Source organism: Podarcis raffonei, chromosome 3, assembly GCF_027172205.1.
Source record: "Podarcis raffonei isolate rPodRaf1 chromosome 3, rPodRaf1.pri, whole genome shotgun sequence".
Classification (NCBI taxonomy): Eukaryota; Metazoa; Chordata; class Lepidosauria; order Squamata; family Lacertidae; genus Podarcis; species Podarcis raffonei.
This window is the reverse complement of record NC_070604.1, coordinates 63,910,607-63,929,526: the sequence shown is the minus strand read 5'-3', so window position 1 is coordinate 63,929,526 and position 18,920 is coordinate 63,910,607. Positions and strand designations below refer to the sequence as shown.

Here is an 18,920-nt window from a genome sequence, read left to right as displayed (position 1 = left end):
ATGGGTTTCCACTCTTGTAACCCAAACTGTGTGTGCCAATCTTACAATCTGATACCAGTCTTGGGAGGAGGTGTAGGACTTGAGTTGTGTTTTGCTTTATCGTCTTTCGAAAAACATGGTATGGTAGTCTAGCTGGCATTCAGACTTCAAATGTAGAATCAACATGTGTTTCAGATTTCATTCTGATATCTCAGTGTTCAGTGACTTGTCATGCTGCAAAGAGCCAAAAAGCCACATGGCCAGTGGTACGGGTAAAGAGAGCTGGCTGTCATCTGCATACGGATGTCATAGCTCTCCAAATCCCCAGAAAGCAACACCCACTTTCATATAAATGTTAAGTAGTGTGGGGCACAGAATGGAAAACTGTGGTACCCACCAGGCCAGAAGCTAATGGCCAAGCAGAAATTCCTTAATGCCACTGTTTGGCAGCAGTCCTGCAGATAGAAGGAGAAACAATATAGCTTTATACCTCCAATTCTCAATCTGAAGAGCTGTTCCAGGAGGATACCATGGTTGATGGTATCAAAAGCCACTGATATAAATGAAAATGAATAGAGTTGCACTCTCCTCATCTCCCACTCGGTATAGGTAACCAACCAGGATGACCAAAGCCATTTCACTGCTAGCCAGGAGTTGTCAAACACCTTAGGGTTCAGAGGAGGATGTCTTGAGAAGGAACTGCACCACCATCACTTTCATAAAGGTTGCATCTCAACCCCTCACACAAAGAGGTCTCTACTAGCCTCCAGACCCAGGCACCCAAGTATCACTGGCTAGTTCTTGCTCAAGAAAGACAAGGATCAGGAATGCAAATAGTCAAGAAACTGATCCCAGTAAACCTGACAAAATATCTTGGACCGGTTCTATGGACAACCAGCTATTTGCTGCTGCTAAACCTCAGTGGTGCTAAGTGAATCACTGGTCTGGGCTGTCTAGAAAGAGGCAAGCCCAGAGTAGTGAGTCATGCAGAGAGACACAACAGTTCCTTCTAGAGTGGGTGACTCTGTCATTTCTTTGCACTAGGAATGATTAAATGGCCCAGTCATTCCCTCTACTTCCAACCTTCAGTGGGAGAGTGCTGTTGCTTACACAAGGATACCACCTTGTGTAAAAAACTGTCAAGGAAAGCAGAAGCCACCCAGTGGTGGAGGCTCATAGTGCAATCTTTTGGGGGGAAATTGTGAAGAGTTTGCCAGTCACACACATAATGCATGAACAAAACCAATGTAAATACAGTTTATGGAGGTAAAAAAACCATGCAACAGGCAATTGATTGTGATGCAGAAAAAGACAGTGCTTCACGTACACCACACCCTGACTGCTAAGCTCACATAGTCCTGAAGATAATGTGAGCAAGCTGTTGTGTGGGTTGATTGATGCCAGCTGTGAATTGGTGCTGCTGACATGCTGCTCAGCCCTTCATTTGAATCTTTGCCACTGTCCAGGCACAAAAGCTCTTCTAGAGTTGCCATACATCCTCTTTTTCCAGGATACGTCCTTTTCCAGGACACGTCCTCTTTTTCATGCGTATGTAAAATGAGAGTTGTCATAGCAATTCATAGTTAAAAGTAGAAGTCAACAAACGTGTACTATTTTTTGCTCTTCAAAATATGGCAACCCTATAAGTAGCCAATGTCTTGCTGTTTCTTTCCATTTGAGCATCCCCAGCACGTTCAGAGATAACTGGTAGATCTGGAAAGCACCCTGTCATCTTGCCTACATGTCAATAACACATGGCCATCTGGTGTTTTGAGTCCATAGCTTGGGCCACAGTTGCAGGAATCCATGTAGCACAAGGGCCATAGTTTCTGACATCCACAAGGTCGTCCAGGGCAAACATATGCGCAGGTCTTTGGACTGCACCTGATGCTGATTGTAAGGGCCCTACAATCAAGCAGAGTTGTTAGCCTCCTGTTCTTTAATAGCTCGGCAAGTTTCCTTCCAGTTGTGGAATGTGGTGTGATGTGTTCTGTCAGGAGAAAACTTGCAAGGCAACAGTCTCAGTCACCCTAAAAAATAAGCTTGAATGCATCCTTTGTTGTCCTGACCATCTGCTCAGACTGGCGATTCAATGCTGAATGAAAAGGGGCTGCTGAAGTGACCTGTCAGATCAGTCCAATAGGCAGAATTCCACAAATGTGGAACTGGGCCCCGTTGACTGCGACAATGGTGTTTGGCAGCCTGTGTGTTATGAAGAGTCTGCATAATGCCTTGACAACAACACAGGATGCCACTGATGAAACAGAAACCACTTCTAACCATTTGAAGTATGAGTCAACAACAATCAAGAAGGTCTACCCTTGGAAGGGGCATGAAAAGCTAACTTACTTATTCAAACCTTTATTAGGCATTATACAAATAAAACGATAAAAGAGAAAGTAACATATAAAAGCCTTGAGATATATACAGAAAGGCAGCAGTTGGCTACATACATATATATATATATACATATAAAATCAGTGGTTATGAAAAGCTAACATGAAGTCATGAGCATGGCATTTTTGTTGATTCCCATTGTTTCACTGGAGCATGTAGTGGCAGTAGTCTTGAAGCCTGACACTTGTCACATCTCTTTGATGCATTCTTTAGCCTCCCTGTCCATCTTAGCTGTGTCCAAAAGCCATAGGGAATTAACCGAGACAGTTCCAAGGCTGGCATAGTTTGGGCCCTGTTTGGAGGGGATCAAAGGATTCTGCCGTTCCATAGACTCTGTCATGTCCTAGTGAGAGAATCTATTTCAGCTCCACAACCTGCAGAACACCACTAGCAGGAGAGGAATGGAGAAGGAGATTTCCACCACCATGCTAGGAGGTTTCTCCAGTGGCTGGCCTCCCTCTTTGAGGGTGGGGCAACCCTTCCACTACTTCCTATGTGGCCCCCATCTGCCCTCTCAGGGAGCATAGGATTACTTTTTGTTTAGAATTAGTATAACACTTAAATTTTTCATCTCTTGCCTTTCCTTGTAGATCTTTGGCTTCACTGTCTGTATTTATTATTTTTTCAATTTCTCTTGCAAATACCGGTAAACGGGTCTCTGTTTGTTGTTGCTGTTGTTCTTATTGGTGCTTGCTGGCAAAGGCAGTGAACAAAACACAATTATCATGAAGCCAATAAAATATGCAGCTCAAAATGTGTTATAACCTGAAATGCAAGAAGATTCTATGTCTTCTCTTTGATCTACATGTTTATAATTTGCTTTTTCAATAAAAGATTCTTTTTGCTGTTTCACCTGAGCCATACGTGGACTCAAAATCTTTTGAAATTAGTAGAGGGGTTGGTTGCACAATACAGCTCAATATATTTTTCATTACACCTTAAAATATATGTACTGTGGTTTTCAGCTAGAATAATTAGTTTTATGTGCAGGTATTAAACAACAACCTACTCTTGTTTACCCCTGCGATTGTCTTTTTTCAATTATCTGTTTAAAACCGCTGCCCAGTTGTAATGCCAATAAAGAAGTTTTATTTCTTTAGCACTGCTACTCTGTGTTTTTTATATCCAAACAACGCCACCTGTACCCTATCGATGGCAGGAAAAAAGCAGTTCTAGCTGCTGCTGAGAAATGATCTTTGAGAGCTAATCCAGGCTAATCTTTCTGAAAATGCACAACACATTTAGGGGCCTACATGTCTGTGCAGATACTCAGCTAAAGCCTTAAATCTGTTGCAGACAAGCTTGCAAAGCATTTTTGACATATTTCCATATTAGAAGGCCAGGGAAGAGATCTAGAAGATAGAGGCCTGTTTTTTACTGTGTGTATGCAGTGGCAGAGACTTGCATTATTGCGACCATACAATAATTGAGTTTAAAATAAATCCTTGCGTCCCTGATCCTATGAATCTACTTCAGCTGTATATCCACTGTTAGGGCTTGTACAAATCTTATCTTTCTAGAGATGTGGAAGCACTAATCCTTTGAAGCAGGCTTTTCTTTCACTAAACTCACCAGGGCTTACATCTGAGTAGACACTCACAGCAGGGAATGGCTAACGGGTGGTCCTCTAAATGTTAGGTTTCAACTCCCAAGAATGGGATGTGTGAAAGCAGTTCCAGATCTAAAAAAAAATTGCCATAGGGGGCAAAAGTCTACACTGCCAACACACACACACACCACCTCTCTTGGTGAACACCAAGGGTCTAAAGTCTTTCTATTTATCTGAATATTTATAATCTGTAAAATATATATTCCCAACTCCTCCTCTCCCACTCCCACACCCACACCCCAACCATCCAAGCTGCAGCAGCAAGTTAGCCATGTCAGGGATAATGGAAAAGAACGGGGACTTTGAGGATGAACACACACATGAACAAAATGATCCTTGACAAGTTGCAAAAATGTTTCAAAGGAGAAAGACATGAAAGAATCCTACTGAACCTGGTCAATTCAGTTCAAGGGCTGAGGAGTAAATAAAGATGATTACCTGAAAAATAGTTTTGCCATTTGCAGGCTGGCGCGAGTGGGCTGTGTTGAAAAGCACCTGGAGAACCAAGCCACCTGCCTTCGCCATTTGGAATAAGTCTCACCCTAATCAAACCAGCAAGGAACGATTTTGTGAAAACTTCCATCCAGTAGTAAAGTTGCCTTTGTATCTCCTTTCACGTTTTGATCTGTCATCCTGCAATGTATATGAAAGTTCTGCAACATCTGTGTCATGTAAATCTCAGCAATCAAATAAACTTGTTTTTGTTTTTAAAAAAAGATACTTTGGTGTATGCTCTGTAGTCTCTCCCTGGTGGAAGGCAGGGGAAAGAAAGGTTCCAGGCTAGTCATTTTTAAAGACAAGCCTCTCCAGTGCTTAATTTTTTAAAAAAAGATGAAAAGCGAAGTCAAGACTTACTGATTTGAAGGCTCATCTCTTTCCCTTCAACCAACCCAGCTACCTCAGCAGCAAGAAAGAGGCATTCTGCACATGCTCAAAGGCACTATTTTTATATTGACATTACACATTTCAGGGCTGAACATTTAACACAGGTTGTGGAGGAGCTGGTCTTTAACAGGTGTCCTACAATCACCCACTCAATCTATAAATTAGATGAATGGGTCATAATTAAATTGAACAGTCATGGCTAGTTTGGCCTCTCTTATCAAAAGGCTTTTTTTTTTTCATTCCCTGGCACAGTGTTAATGATTAAAGTGCAGTAAAGACCACCCCTAACCTGCTGTCCAGGGCAAATGCCCTTACAACAACAACTATCCTATCCTATCCTATCGTATCCTATCCAGGCCTGCATGAAGGAACAATACTATTGCAAAATGTAAAGTTTTATTCTGGAAAAACATTAAATATTAAGTGTAAACAAAATAAGAAATAAAAATGTAATTATATTTGTCCTTGCATACATCAATTTCAGATCTTAAAATGTCCTCCTTTCTATTTATTAGACATACTCCCAATTAAAAGCTGCCTATTAAATACACACCTTGTACAACATAGAATTATATTATATTAGTCACTACAGTTAATAATGATGATGAAAGGGATAAAACCTTTTTTCCCCTCTGGTCTAATTTTGGCTAATGTATTCTCAAGAGGAATTCCCATATTTATTGTATGCGTCCCTGAAAATTCAGTTCACTTCCTTCCTGCTGTGGAAGGAAATATAAGCCTTCGAATTCCAAGAGAGTGATTGTTTTTAACATTCCCTAGTGTGGCTGTTTATTTCTGCTTTCTATAACACCAGACTGTGCACCCCTCTTGTTAACAAAACAGCAATAGAGAAACCTTGCACATTTTTTCAGGTGACATTGCTGGATGAGATTTTGGAGATACATACCTCTCCCACAAATGTTTCTCAGAGTCGCCCACTAGGAGCTTGATATTTATTCTGCCCACCCAAAACTGGCACCACAGGGAAATTTAGAGCACCTGTCATTTCACAATACATAGTTGGTGTGTCACATATTGTGCAGAGTTGTGTAGCAGGGAAGGGCGGTGCTATAGATCTAGCACCCCAATGGTGGTGTCACTGCTGCCTATCAGGACAGTGTAGGAGCAGAGCACGGCAACAACAAGCCAATCCAGAATTTCCACTGCTGTACCTGAACTGTCCCAACCTCACCAGTGCCCTGCCACGTCCCTGCACCATCTTGGTCTGGGGCAGCAATGCTGCTGCTCAGAGGACAGGTCCATGGTGGCGCCATTCCCTGCCAGCTGCTCCTGTTCAGATACCACTGAGGGAAGAACTAGATTCTATGAAGGTATCAGGGCTGGGATGTGGGTAGCAGTCTGAGGCAAACTAGGAGCCATGGGTTGAGCCAGGAGTCAGGAATGACGAGTAAGTCAGAACCAACAGGCAACCCAAGAGGCAGAATCAAAGAACAAAACAGAAGTTGGGGATACACCAAAGCTCAGGAAGACCACAAGGCTCAGCTTGGAACAGGAAGCACTTTATACTACTTCCTGCCTGCCCCGGATGATCCGTTTGGCCAAGCTGGGTGGGCAGAGTCAGACCATAACCTGCAGGTATTTCTCCAACAATCTACCACCTGCTGTTTGGCAGTTCACCACACCAAGGAGAGCACACAAATTCAGCAGCTCCTGGCGGAAGGAAACAAGGGGTCGCTGTGTCTCTTTTCATGATGTCATGCAAAGGCTGGGGAGCATTTACAGGGATGAAACTGAGCCAAGCTCATTGGCTGTGGGGGTGGGGAGGTGGTTTGTGGCCAGTGCTATTTTTCTAGAAAAAGAGGTGCCGGAACTCACCATGAATGCCTTCCTTATTCTTTTATAATGGCCGTGGCACCCACCTGAAAGATGCCAGAACTGAGTTCTGGCTGAAAAAAAACCCCTGTTTGTGGCCCAAGAATGGACAGGCATGGAAGGGGTTCAGTGGCCATACTGCTTGCTTGCTTGCGAATGTTACCCTGGAAGAGCATCCTACTCCTGCATTAACAACAACAACAACATAATATATAAAGAAATGTGGGTTGAGGCTGTATGTTTGTTTGTGTAATGACTTGTGACAGAAATATGACAGAAATAACTGAAGGGATTCTTGGTTTGGCAGAAGAATGGGCAAAACAGTATAAGGTGAATACAATGGAAATCAACATTCTTGGAAGCTAACTGTGAAAAGGTCAGATAAAACACTTCCTGGGATTGTCAACTGTGAAACAGCACCATTCAGGAAATGTAAGCAGAGACTACAGAGCACAGGACATTACAGCAGCAGCACCATCTGGTTAGTTAGTTAGTTAGTTAGTTAGTTAGTTAGTTAGTTAGTTAGTTAGTTATTATTTATTTATTTATTTATTTATTTATTTATTTATTTAAACAAAGTCTATACCATTTAACACCATAGTTTCTGAAACCATGTACAATGTGGTTACAAAAGAGATACAAAGAATAAAATCACTTAAAATTAAATTTCTTAAATGAGAAACGTTTACCTATAATCCCTGCTGAAATAAAGTCAAAGGCATATTTCCTGAAGTCTTTGATTAAGGCAGGTAAATTTTATTCCATTTGAGTCATCCCCAGCACTGACAGGGGGGCTTTTCTTAGCCAAAAATGCGGGAGGCAGGCAGAATAAATGCTCTTGGCTGGTTTCAAAGCAGCATTTAAGAATGTAGGGGGTTATTCGTTAACCACTATTTTAAAACACACAAAATCTTTCCTGTGCTCAGAAATTTCCCAAATAGATTCTATTAACCACATTTCCTGTGCTCGGAATTTTTCCAAACAGATTTCAGCAGACCTCCAAGAGCGTTTTTCACATCTTAGCTGAGGCTTGAATTGATTGCAATGAGCACGGCTTTAGCCTCATGTGTGAAAACACCCCAAGTCTCCACTGTGCCTACTTCCTTCAGTAATTTCATTGCATTTATGTTCTCCAGGGACTACCTGCCAACCCACAAGACTGCTAGCAGTGAAACAATAAGAGAACACAGGGATGGGGGAACAAACATTGCACATACCAGCTAAAACAAGATGTTTCAGACAACTAAAGGCCTCTCAAGGGACTGCAATTGATTTACCCTACATGCGCACCGATAGCTCCTTGCTTTCTGGCAGTTCTTCATATTTGCTCCCGCGGGTTTTCTACTAGCAAGGTTGAGCTCAACAAGATTTGAAGTCAAGTTATTGTTTATTTATGGAATAGGGAACTTGAATTTATGAAGGCTTCTTTAGAGCAACTCTGACAAACACATGACTAACACCATAGCCTTCCCCACCCCTGCAATTACACCTTCACAATATCTATACTTTCTGCCTGCTTCTCAAGGATGGAACATTGTCTATGTGTTCCACTTCCATTGCACATGTTTATTAAATCCAGAAGGCAATAGCTGATTAAAAACTGCTAATCATAGGACATACATATCCTTGTTACCCTGCTCATGTCATCCTTACCACCATGCACCTTTCCCTTTTTCCTTCTCTTCTTATTTCTCTTTCTCAGCAGAGAGATGGAGCCTTTGAAAGTCTGTAACAGATCAGATGAAACTCAGGGCAGATCCACACCATACATTCAAAGCACATCCAACACATGTTTGACACCCATGACTTCCCCCAAAGACTCCTGGAAGCTGTAGTTTGTTGTGGGGGCTGAGAATTGTAGCTCTGTGGGTGGGAAACTACAGTTCCCAGGATGCTTTGGGGGAAGTCATGGGCTTGAAGTGTGCACTGGATGTGCTTTAAATGTATTTGGGGGGGATGCCTGGGCCCCCTTCTCATTATTGGACTACTCAGGCTAACTTCCTGGTGAGTTGATAGCCTGAGTGAACAAAGGGGAACAAAATAAAGGGCAACAAAGGTCTGTGTGAGACAGCAAATGGGTGCGGCTCCTCTCCCTCAATTTGCAGGTAGTTGGAAGGACAACGGCAGAGTTGGAAGCAGAGAATTGGAGTGATGTGAGCTAAAAGCAAAGCATAAAACTGGGAAGAAAGAGAGAGATAGAGCAAAGTTTGACTGATGTTTGAATCCAAGGCTGTGGCTGTGGGGGAAGCAAGGCCCCCTTGGGGTGTTAATGCTATTAACCATCGTAGGCTCAGTTTGTATATATTATATATACTATATATGCATAAATAAACCATATATCCTAAAGACACCACAGTCTCTGCTGTACCTCATTTCCAAAAGAAACACAAACCCTGAGTAATGTATATACCAGAAAATGCCTAGAATCCCTGGACTCTTGTACTGCTCAGAGACTGGGGTTGTATTCAACAGTGTGGTGTAGATCTGCTATTTGGGAGTACTTGCTAGCTCCCAGCCACAGGTCTAGCCTTTCTTGCGTTCCAGACTTGAGATCTCATTCCCACCTGTGGGCAGGTACCCACAGTACAGATCTGGGGCTGGAAGCACCACAAAAAACACTGACCCAAGGCACAGATCCTCATGGATTTTCATTATTCTTACACAGGATGGCAACAAACGCACCAACAAATCAGAGGAAACATGTAGGCCATGGAGGTAGCCTATGATCAAATTATGGTTTTGAGGGTATTTCTTATAACAACTACAACAAGCCACACCAGGGATCCTCCCCGCCCCCCGCCATCCCAGTGTGGTAACATACTAGATCTGTGGTTTTTACAGTTCAGTTAATGAAAACTCATGTGACTTGTTATTTAATTGGAGGGCGACACTTTAAAAAAATTTATTTTTATGTGAATGTTTTACCAGATTCAGCCTTCACTCTGGTGCTCCAGCCCCTCCCTGTCTCTGACACTTCCATATGCTCTATCTCCCCTGACTTCTGAAGCAGCCCTTTTTCTTCCCTCTACCTGCCACCCTTGGCAGCTCCATTTCTCTCCCCCTTATTTTTCCCACTGCTCCACTCACGTCACCTAACATGGAGAGACAATATTCCTCAAAGGAAGGAAACGGCATTTTCAACTGCATGTGTGAATCAGCCCTGAGGCTGTTAATATGTGTGTAGAATAGGAGAGGAGGATCTATATGAAACAGAACAAGGTTCCTGTGCTCAAGTGTCTTCCAGTACTGAAAGAAATACATGAATACTGCTGAGATTTGTAGACTTGAAAATATTTATCGTAGAGCAGGGGGAAAGTTGAAACTTTTATTGAACCAAATTCTGCTGGTGCAAACATACAAAGTAAAGTCTCTCGAGTCAAAGCTAATTTATTTACACAGAGAAAGGATGGCAAAAATAACTATCATGTGTTTACTATTTTAGCTGGAGCTTTCAGGACTGTTGGCAAGCTTTCACAGAAGACCACTTTGCCACTGATTCAGTAGAGAAAGAAAGTGCAAAACCAACAGACTCATCAGTGCATTTCAAGTTCGTGACTGAACTATGGAGAGAAGTTCCACCACAGACTTAGAAGGTAAGTAGCAAAATATGGGTGGTTATTGTACTGCCACTTCCTTAAAACTATTGGATATTCCCCCTGAATGTTTATTGGGACAGAAATGTCATATTAGTTCTCTGAACAAATGACACATGTTTGAAGAACAGTTCAGTTATCCTGAGCAGAGAAGTGGAAGATCATGGAATGTGCTTATAGAACAGTTTGGTTTGGTTTGTTTGTTTTGGCTGATTCTCCAGTACAACACTTTCTTCTTTCATGAGATGCTCCTCCCATCATTCAAAGCACATTTAAAGCGCACACACCCTCCCCAAGAAACACATAGCATATCCCTCTCAGATCTACAATTCTATGCACCCTTAAGAAACTACAATCTCCACAGAGGCTTCTGGTTAGAAAGAGGGAGCCCTTTCTCCCTTATACACTCATTGGTGTTCTCAAACAGACCAAGGGCTGGACCTCCAGCAGCCTCCAGCCTATAAGAGTCCACTCAATTTCCCTGGGGCAAAACAGGTGTGAGTTGCCCATTTTCCCAGATGGGCAGCACCGTCAAGTTCTATAGAGGAATCAGGCTCTCTAATAATTGTCCTACACAGCGGTCATTCAAAATGAAAGCGTTGTGCAGTTATCTTGTTTATCGGGCCTCTAAGACATTTTCTATCCCTTGCACAATCCCTCTGAAGTGCTACAGGTCAGAAAGAGATACATCACATAAGACTACTGTGTTGTGCCTCTCAAATGTCACATGGGAAGAGTCTATTAAATACAGACTTTTTCAAGCTTCTTTGTGTGTGTCTGTCCTTCTGTTCTATTACTTTGTTTTGCCCAGAGTAATTGATGCTGGTTTGAAGGCCTCCTCCATTTGAAGGGTTGCCTTGTCCAAGCCTGGCTTCAAGATAAAGAACAGTAAGTGCCCTGAAGTTGCCCTTCAGGGCTTAGCACCTAGATAACAGACTGAGCAGTCTTCACTCTCCACTATGGTGAGAGGTATTGTATTTCTACTTAAATTACAGTAATTATTTCTAAATCTGCAGCTTTATTTATTTACTTGCTCATACACATCTGTGTCCTGGGGGGGGGGGGACACGACAATATCTTAGTGGCTACCCTAGTTACAAAGATAAAAAAATAAAAGCAAAACAAAAAAAGAAACCAGCATAAGCATGGCCACTGAGGATTCGTGCCTTTAGCTAGTAAACACAGCTAAATTATTTGTAAAATCTCCTGTTCAAACATTAATAACCATTTGGACAGCTCAAAAATGCAATACCTGAGACAAAAGAAAAAGGGAGATCATTATATCATTTTATCCAACACTCATTTGCAGTAATGCATTCACAAAATGATAGAAGGGAAAGGAAAGGCTTAGGTCCCCAAAGAAGTACATTCATTTTCATTATAAAGATATATAACAAAATACACGTTCATGCAAACTTGGCCTTGGTCTGAGAATTCTGTATATTCATTTGTCTGAAAAAATAACGAACGTAGAAAGCTATGCTATTCTTGCAGTAACAAAATGTCAACATTGTCATGAACACCTTGCAGAAGCAGCTCTCCAGGGTAACTAACAATCTTCCTTCGTTTTGCAGCTTTAAGAGTCCCCACCAAAGCTTCAAAAAGGTTGGCACATTTGTCATCAGCAAAGAGCACACCAAACTTCACACTCAGTGTTCCATCAGGATCTAGACAAAAGAAATATTTACATTGTGATTATAGACAATATTTTTATTTCATCAGGCATTAATTCATTGTGTTTTACATGATTTTCATACATGATTTTACACTTTTGGTATTATTATTTTAGTTGTCCTGGTTTTTTGTGCTTTGTATGAATTGCTTTTACTTACGTTTTTGGAATTGCTGTAAAGTGCCTTGTGAACAGTTTTCATTTAAAAGCAGATCTGAAAAATACTTTTATGACTTTGGGATGTTAGACTACATACAGAGACCTTTCTAAGGATACAGCAAGTGTTAAAATCCAATCAAGGCTTCTAATTATTGGAATAGTCAGTCCAGCCTCCTGATGAGGTGATCACCTGGGTGATGGGCCATTAAGGGGAACAAAAAAAGTGGATCTGTGTGAGATGGCAAATTGGTGAAGCTTTTCCCCCCTCAACTCGCAGGAAGTTAGAAGGATAAAAGCAGATTCGAACTCATGGTCCCTTCCAACACTTCAATTCTATGATTCTATATTGAGTACTATTAATACAACCCAAAATTTAGGCCTAGTTAAGCTAAAGTAACTCAGGAGTAAGTGTAAAAACTCTTGTGACACCTTAAAAACTAAAAAGAAGTTATTATGGCATAAAGCAGGCATGGCCAAACTTGGCCCTCCAGATGTTTTGGGACTACAACTCCCATCATCCCTAGCTAACAGGACCAGTGGTCAGGGATGATGGGAATTGTAGTCCAAAACATCTGGAGGGCCGAAGGTTGAGGGTGCCTGGTGTATATCATCAATCAGAGTTGAAGGACTTTTGTCTTCTGGGTTTATGGGGGTTTTCCTGTTGTTATTCTGTCTCTCACAGCTACAATAAACCTACCATTAAAATTATGGACTGGTCATTTCTTCATCAGAGGGCAAACGGGCAAATTTAGCAGGGGATCAAATACTTTTCCCCCTCACTGTAAACTCTACATTTAGGTAGCACAGAAGCCAATGCAGAGCAGAGCTGCCATTGCCAGTGAAAGCCAAACACACATACTCTGCTCGTCTTGTTAGCATAGCTAGCTAGGAATTTGCTAGATTAGAACCCAGGAAAATGGCAACTGGATAAACATTTACTGGAAATTGGAAGACACTTCCTACAGTACCTAAGTCATAGGTGAACCCCAAAACAGAGGTGCTAAAGAGAATTCTCCAGACTGGAACAAATTTTGTAACCGTATCCTATCACATTTGAGTTGTTCTCAGAAAGTTAAGTGCAGAAATCTTGACTGATGTGCATCCAGTCTCCCACGGTTTGAGAGTGAGGTGGATGCCTAAACCGTTACCGTCTTTCTTTCTTTCTTAACCACTAAGTTCCAGGTACTTACTTTTGGTCCCCAGTCTCCGAATCTCTTCAACTAAAAGGCCGATTTCATGTTCAATGTTCATTGTTGCCTACAAATGAATTATTTAATGAGTTACAACTTGTTCCATTCAGTTTTCTTTCTTTTCTTTTCCAGATCACACCACACTGGATTATTGTGGACTCAGTGCCAGCGGCGGAGAGTGTCTCCATGCCACGAGGGTGCATGTGTGCATGGGTGCGTGTGTCCACAGAGTCCACTGTGCCCGCCCAGCCCCTACCACCACTGCAGAAACAACAGTGCTGAGTGGCATAGCTGCTGTGCCCTCTTTGTGCCACCCTCTGTGGATCCGAGCTTTGCAAGGCTTCTTGGAGAGGGCAGTGTGGGAATGCAGCAGCCATGCTTCCCTCGATCCCAGTCTCATGCACAGCCTCAATTACAGCTGCATATTCCTGCATTGCAGGGGGTTGGACTAGTTCAGGCTTCCTCAATGTTTTTGGCCTACAACTAGGGATTGTAGGAACTCCCTATAGCTAGGGATCCCATGATCCCTAGCTAGCAGGACCAGTGGTCAGGGATGATGGGAATTGTAGTCTCAACACATCTGGAGGGCCGAGGTTCAGGAAGCCTGGAGTAGTTGATCCTCAAGGTCCCTTCCAATGCTATGGTTCTGTGATTCACCATCTTTTTACATTATTATTTTTTTTAATTGGCCACCATTAACTCACTTAAATCCATTAATATCAGTGGGTCTACTTGGAGTATGACTTGAGCTGGATACAACCCACAGGATTTAAATCACTACTTTCCTAGACAAAACACAAGGAAAAACTGGCAGTCTTCTCTGATTACTGGTTCTAGATATTTTATGGTCCATGTGCATTTTGTGCTCAGGTTATTGGAATAAGCATTGTTAATTTTGAGACCACAGGTGGTTTATTCCTTCAGCTCTGGTCTAAAATGGAGAGAAGTGCCATATTTAATTCCAGCATGGCTAATTAAACGATTGTATTCCATATGCTTTCAGAAAGGGCATGTGTGTGTGAACATGCATGTGTGGCACCCAAAGTGCAACAGATTGTAATACATAGAACAGAATAGCTGTAAGACTGTAACAGAATATCTGCCCATAGGCAGAGAAAAGGTTTAAGCGTTGCTGCTGACACATTACTGTCACTTTAACGTGCTCCACACAGCACATAAAACAGCACTAGAGGAGCTTACCATGTGCATCAGGCAGTGCTTATCATGCTACCACATCAAACTTTGATGATAATTTGCTCTGCGTTAGAGAAATGACCCAATCTGTGTAGTAAGCCCTGAACACAAATGTTTCATTATATAGTAACGGCAGTCACATGAAGCAATGCAAAGTGAACATGTGGAGGCCAGCCATTAGTTTTATCTTTTTTGTTCCTCTGGTAGGAAAAGAGAAGTTGTTGTTTTTCCAAAAACAATGAAGTTACAGTTGATGGTGGAATTGTGTAAGCTGGTAGCGTGCCATGAGGATTATGCCACACATTACACAGCAGTAAACTAGGATTTGCCACTGAGAGTACAATCAGCAAAGAACTGCAATCAATGCTGTCTCTCTGATTTGTATACTTGTGGAATATAAGTGTTTCCATACATATTTGTCTCATTAGGTGTACATTTTAAAAAGAAACATTGCACACGAAGTGGTTTCACAGTTCCTCTGGAAAAAAGTGGAAGAGTAAAATGGCCAAACACCAAAAACATGATTTTATCATAGATAGGCAGGTGGTCGCAGACCACAGCATCCTGACAATGTATGCTGTAACATCACCACCTCTTCAAAATGTGCTGTGTTGCACTCCAATGATACTGACCCGCTGAAGCAAATTACTTCTTAGGCCAACCAATGGCATTTTTACTGGATAAAATTGTTGTTTGTGTATATGAACTGCATATCTGGATACGGCCCTAATATGTCCAGTCAGCACAAGGATTTCTGCTTACACAACAGAACTTTCCCTCTGTCTTCTCTCCTGCCCACATACCCCACACCCATCCAAAATCTGTACTGGAGAGCTGGGGGAAATCCCAAAACAGATTTAGGGGCTGGGGGATTGAGTTTCATTGTGCCAGCAGAAATCCTTGTGCTGATGGAACAAATTAGTTGGATATCTCCCATAGAATTTCCAGAACTAAACCCTTGAACAGGAGTTGACAGACATGCAAGTTCTTCAAGAATCAGTCCACAAACTATTACTGCCCCCAGATGATGTTTCAATAGAGACATTCACCTTATCACTTTAACACTGAACACAGAACATATTAGAAGCAGGACGGAGACTTTAGCAGACTGTCTCTTAATTTCCTGTCTGTTCACCATAACCACAATGGCTAAGAAACTGCCATATTTTCAGTTAAGAAGTAGAATCCTAAACATGTCTACTCAGAAGAGCCATTGAGTCTTACTGCCCAGCAAGTGAGTAAATGACTGTAGCCGCTACACACACGTGTCCCTGTCATGATCCTGCTTCCACAATTACATGAAATGCAATAACAACTTGGAACAAGTATATTCCCGGCTGAAGACTGGAATACTTGAAATAGTATACATGTGGCGGGAAGTGGCCAGTGTCTACTTGAATATGTTTCTGTTCACACATTATCCCAAGGTGTTGAAAGGATATATTTATCTGAAAATTTTCACAGAATGCTAAGGCATGAAGTTGGATCCCAATAGATCAGGAGGCTGTAGAATTGCAACTCCTATCTCCCCTGACCAGTGGCCATGCTATCTGGAAAAAGTGGAAACTGGAGCCTGGGGAACCAGAGATTCCTCACCCCTGCAACAGCTAAATGTTAGTGGGGGAGTTGACATAGGATGCTGGTCCTAGGAGTGCAGGAGAGGCAGGAAATGGGTTGGTTGTGTTTAGGACCACAAATTCCTTTCGTGTGGGTTCAGCGCTCTGCAAACCAGCCGCTGAGTAACTTCCTTCCTGATGCTTTGCACACCCTAATTTGGCAATGTTGCCTCTGGGTTCAGATCACGCCAAGGGAGCCTTCCTCGCTGCTGCTGCTGCTGCTGCTGCTGCTTCCCTGGGCTCCCACAAACCCTCCTTTCCCAGGCTACCTCGGCAAAACAGCTCTTTGCCTGTGCGCGTCCCCCACCCCACAGGTCACACGCTGCTTTCTTTGTCATTTGCTTCCAAGAGCAGCAGCAGCAAGCCCAGAAGGCGCGCCGCGCGTCAGCTCTTCCGTGAGGAAACCTGTGCTGGAGACTCAATGAGGAGACGGAGGCGGGGCGGACACGGGGAAGTGGGAACTGTTGGCGTGGAAACAACTCGCAGACGCCGATTGGAGGAAAGCAGACGGCGGCGCACGTGCCGCCCCGGGAGCGAGCCTTGCAGCCCCGACCCCAGGCTTTTTTGCTTGGAAGCCGGCCCCACTCCGCCCACCCAAAATAAGCTTGCTTAGGAATGGCACCCTGGTGCTGCCATTATGCCGAGCATTAAGTCCCGCAAAGCATGTTGATTTTTTTTATTTTACTAGGGAGAAGATCAGCCCTGATTCCGTATGAAACCAGCGCACCCTTCCGAGCGCTGCTGTTGCCTTATAGGGGTGAGAGCCCATCACAAACCCTTAGCAGTAGCAGAGAGGGTTTCAAAATCCTGATTTTTTAAATTATTTAATTTAAGGAAAGAGGGGAAGGAGTCTTCAGAGCCCTTCCCCACCCCTTTTTCTTAAAATAAAAAATAATATGTGACGCTCACCGGCGGCTTCTTCCTTTCAGTCCCCAACCGCGTGCAGCAGGTCACGTGGGGGACCCCGGTGCGGAAGTACTGCAGGTTGACACGCCGCCTCCTTCCTAAGCAGGGCCGGGGCGGGAGATCCCCGGGCTCCCCAAAATCGCCACCGGCTTGGATCTCAGCGCCAAAAACGCAGGTTTTACTTAATGGCTGCATGCATTCGCTTGTTTCCCCCATCCATGAGCCCCAGCTCTGAGTCGGCTGGCCAACCACCAAGCCCCTCCATGCTCCGCCGCCGCCGCCGCCCACCACCACCAGTTGCCCACCCTCGTGGTGCGCCCTCATCTCCACGCTCACCTTGATCAGATTCCCCTGCGCAGGATTCCTTCTCCTCCGGTTTCTTTGAATGGTTAGAAAGGAGCCGCCTTCGGAAGCAAGGTACAGGAGGAAGTGTGGCTCTCGGAGGGAGTGTCAGAAGGAGGGAAGCTGCTGCCCAAAAAAAAAAAGGCACGAGAATAGGGTAGGTGCCGCCCACAGAAAGGAACAGAAGCTCGGGAGAGGGAGAGAAAGGGGGGGGGGGCGAGCGAAACAGGTACAGAAGCCCTGTCCTCTGTTGTTACAGACTCCATACCTGCGGGATCTGTTTTGGCCCCGCCAGAACCTGGAGATGCCCCAACCTGATTCAAAAGAATTTAAAGAATTGTAAGCCCAGGAATTCATTTTGAATACCAGAACACTGAACTAAGTCCACAGTCCTTCCACTCCTGCTTAACCCATATATATATATAGAGAGAGAGAGAGAGAGAGAGAATATATATATATTCTCTATATATCTCTCTACAGTATAGTGTAAGGCAGAGGGGGGGGGGAGTCATTTTGTTGCTGCCATCCTTAAACTGGTGAGAGTCACATAGAGACCTACTGGTTGATCCAGATCTGCCTTCTGCCCAATGTAAAAGAAGGGATTTCAGCAGAAAAGCTGCTTCTACACAACTGTTCAGCGAACAGAAACCCTGTCATGGTTTGCCTCTGGCCACTCTGCTTCTATAATGGGCTTTGGTACAGAATTCACTTCTGCATAGTTCTGGGGAAAGGGTTTATGGAGTTTTCACAAGTGATGTGTAGACCTACGGTACTTTAGGGAAGGTGGGGAACCATCAATCCTGCAGATGTTACTGAACTACAACTGTGTTAGCCCCAGTAAGCATGGTCAGTGGCCAGGGATGATGGGAGCTGTAGTTCAGCAACATGGGGGGGGGGGGCGGGTGGCAAAGGTTCTCCACACTTGAGATAACGGCTGGTTTGCACCTGTATGTTCATTATATGCTATGGCAGCATCAGTCAATGGTTCACATGTACAAATAAAGAACTTTATAGATCCAAAAATCATCATCAGCCTGGTGGAGTAGCCCCCCCTCCCACTTTCCCAGGGCAGGGGTTCCAACTTGAATAAAATATTGGGGGATAGGTAGGCCCCACCCTGCATAACTGATCACATGATGTGGTGTGCACACACCATTTGAATGGCAATGGAAGGTGAAGACCCCTTGGGCTCCAGGAGTTGGCTCCTATGTCCAGTGACTTCAGAAGTTACTGTGTGCTCTGAGAGAAGGTAGAAGTGTGGAAGCCCAGACCAGGAAGCCTGTGCCGCCAGCTCTTGAAGTTGGCCTAAGAATATTTTGTACTATTTATTTATTCCAGAAGTTTTAAATTGTAATTATAATATTTTAAATTAGTGATGCATGCCACCCCAATCTCTGAGCAGTGTGGGATTCCAAGGGTTCGGTTTCCTTGGAATGAGGGACAGCAGAGACTGAGGTGTCTTTCTGATATATGATTTATTTACACATATATGCAACCTGAGCCTATGGTGGAGGGGCTCACAGCATTAACAACCTAGAAGGTCTT

The 18,920-nt window shown here is 43.4% G+C and overlaps 1 protein-coding gene across 1 annotated transcript; it reads right to left on the bottom strand.

Annotated features, from left to right (window-relative positions):
* Nucleotides 1–11,562: 11,562 nt before the first annotated feature.
* ABRACL (ABRA C-terminal like) lies at nucleotides 11,563–17,526 on the bottom strand. The gene is made up of 3 exons (XM_053382055.1): nucleotides 17,370–17,526; nucleotides 13,318–13,384; nucleotides 11,563–11,963 (listed from the first exon to the last, which is right to left on the bottom strand). Exons 2-3 carry the CDS (start codon nucleotides 13,376–13,378, stop codon nucleotides 11,779–11,781), a joined length of 246 nt encoding a protein of 81 aa, XP_053238030.1. The 5' UTR covers nucleotides 13,379–13,384; nucleotides 17,370–17,526; the 3' UTR covers nucleotides 11,563–11,778.
* Between the last annotated feature and the right edge of the window lie 1,394 nt (nucleotides 17,527–18,920).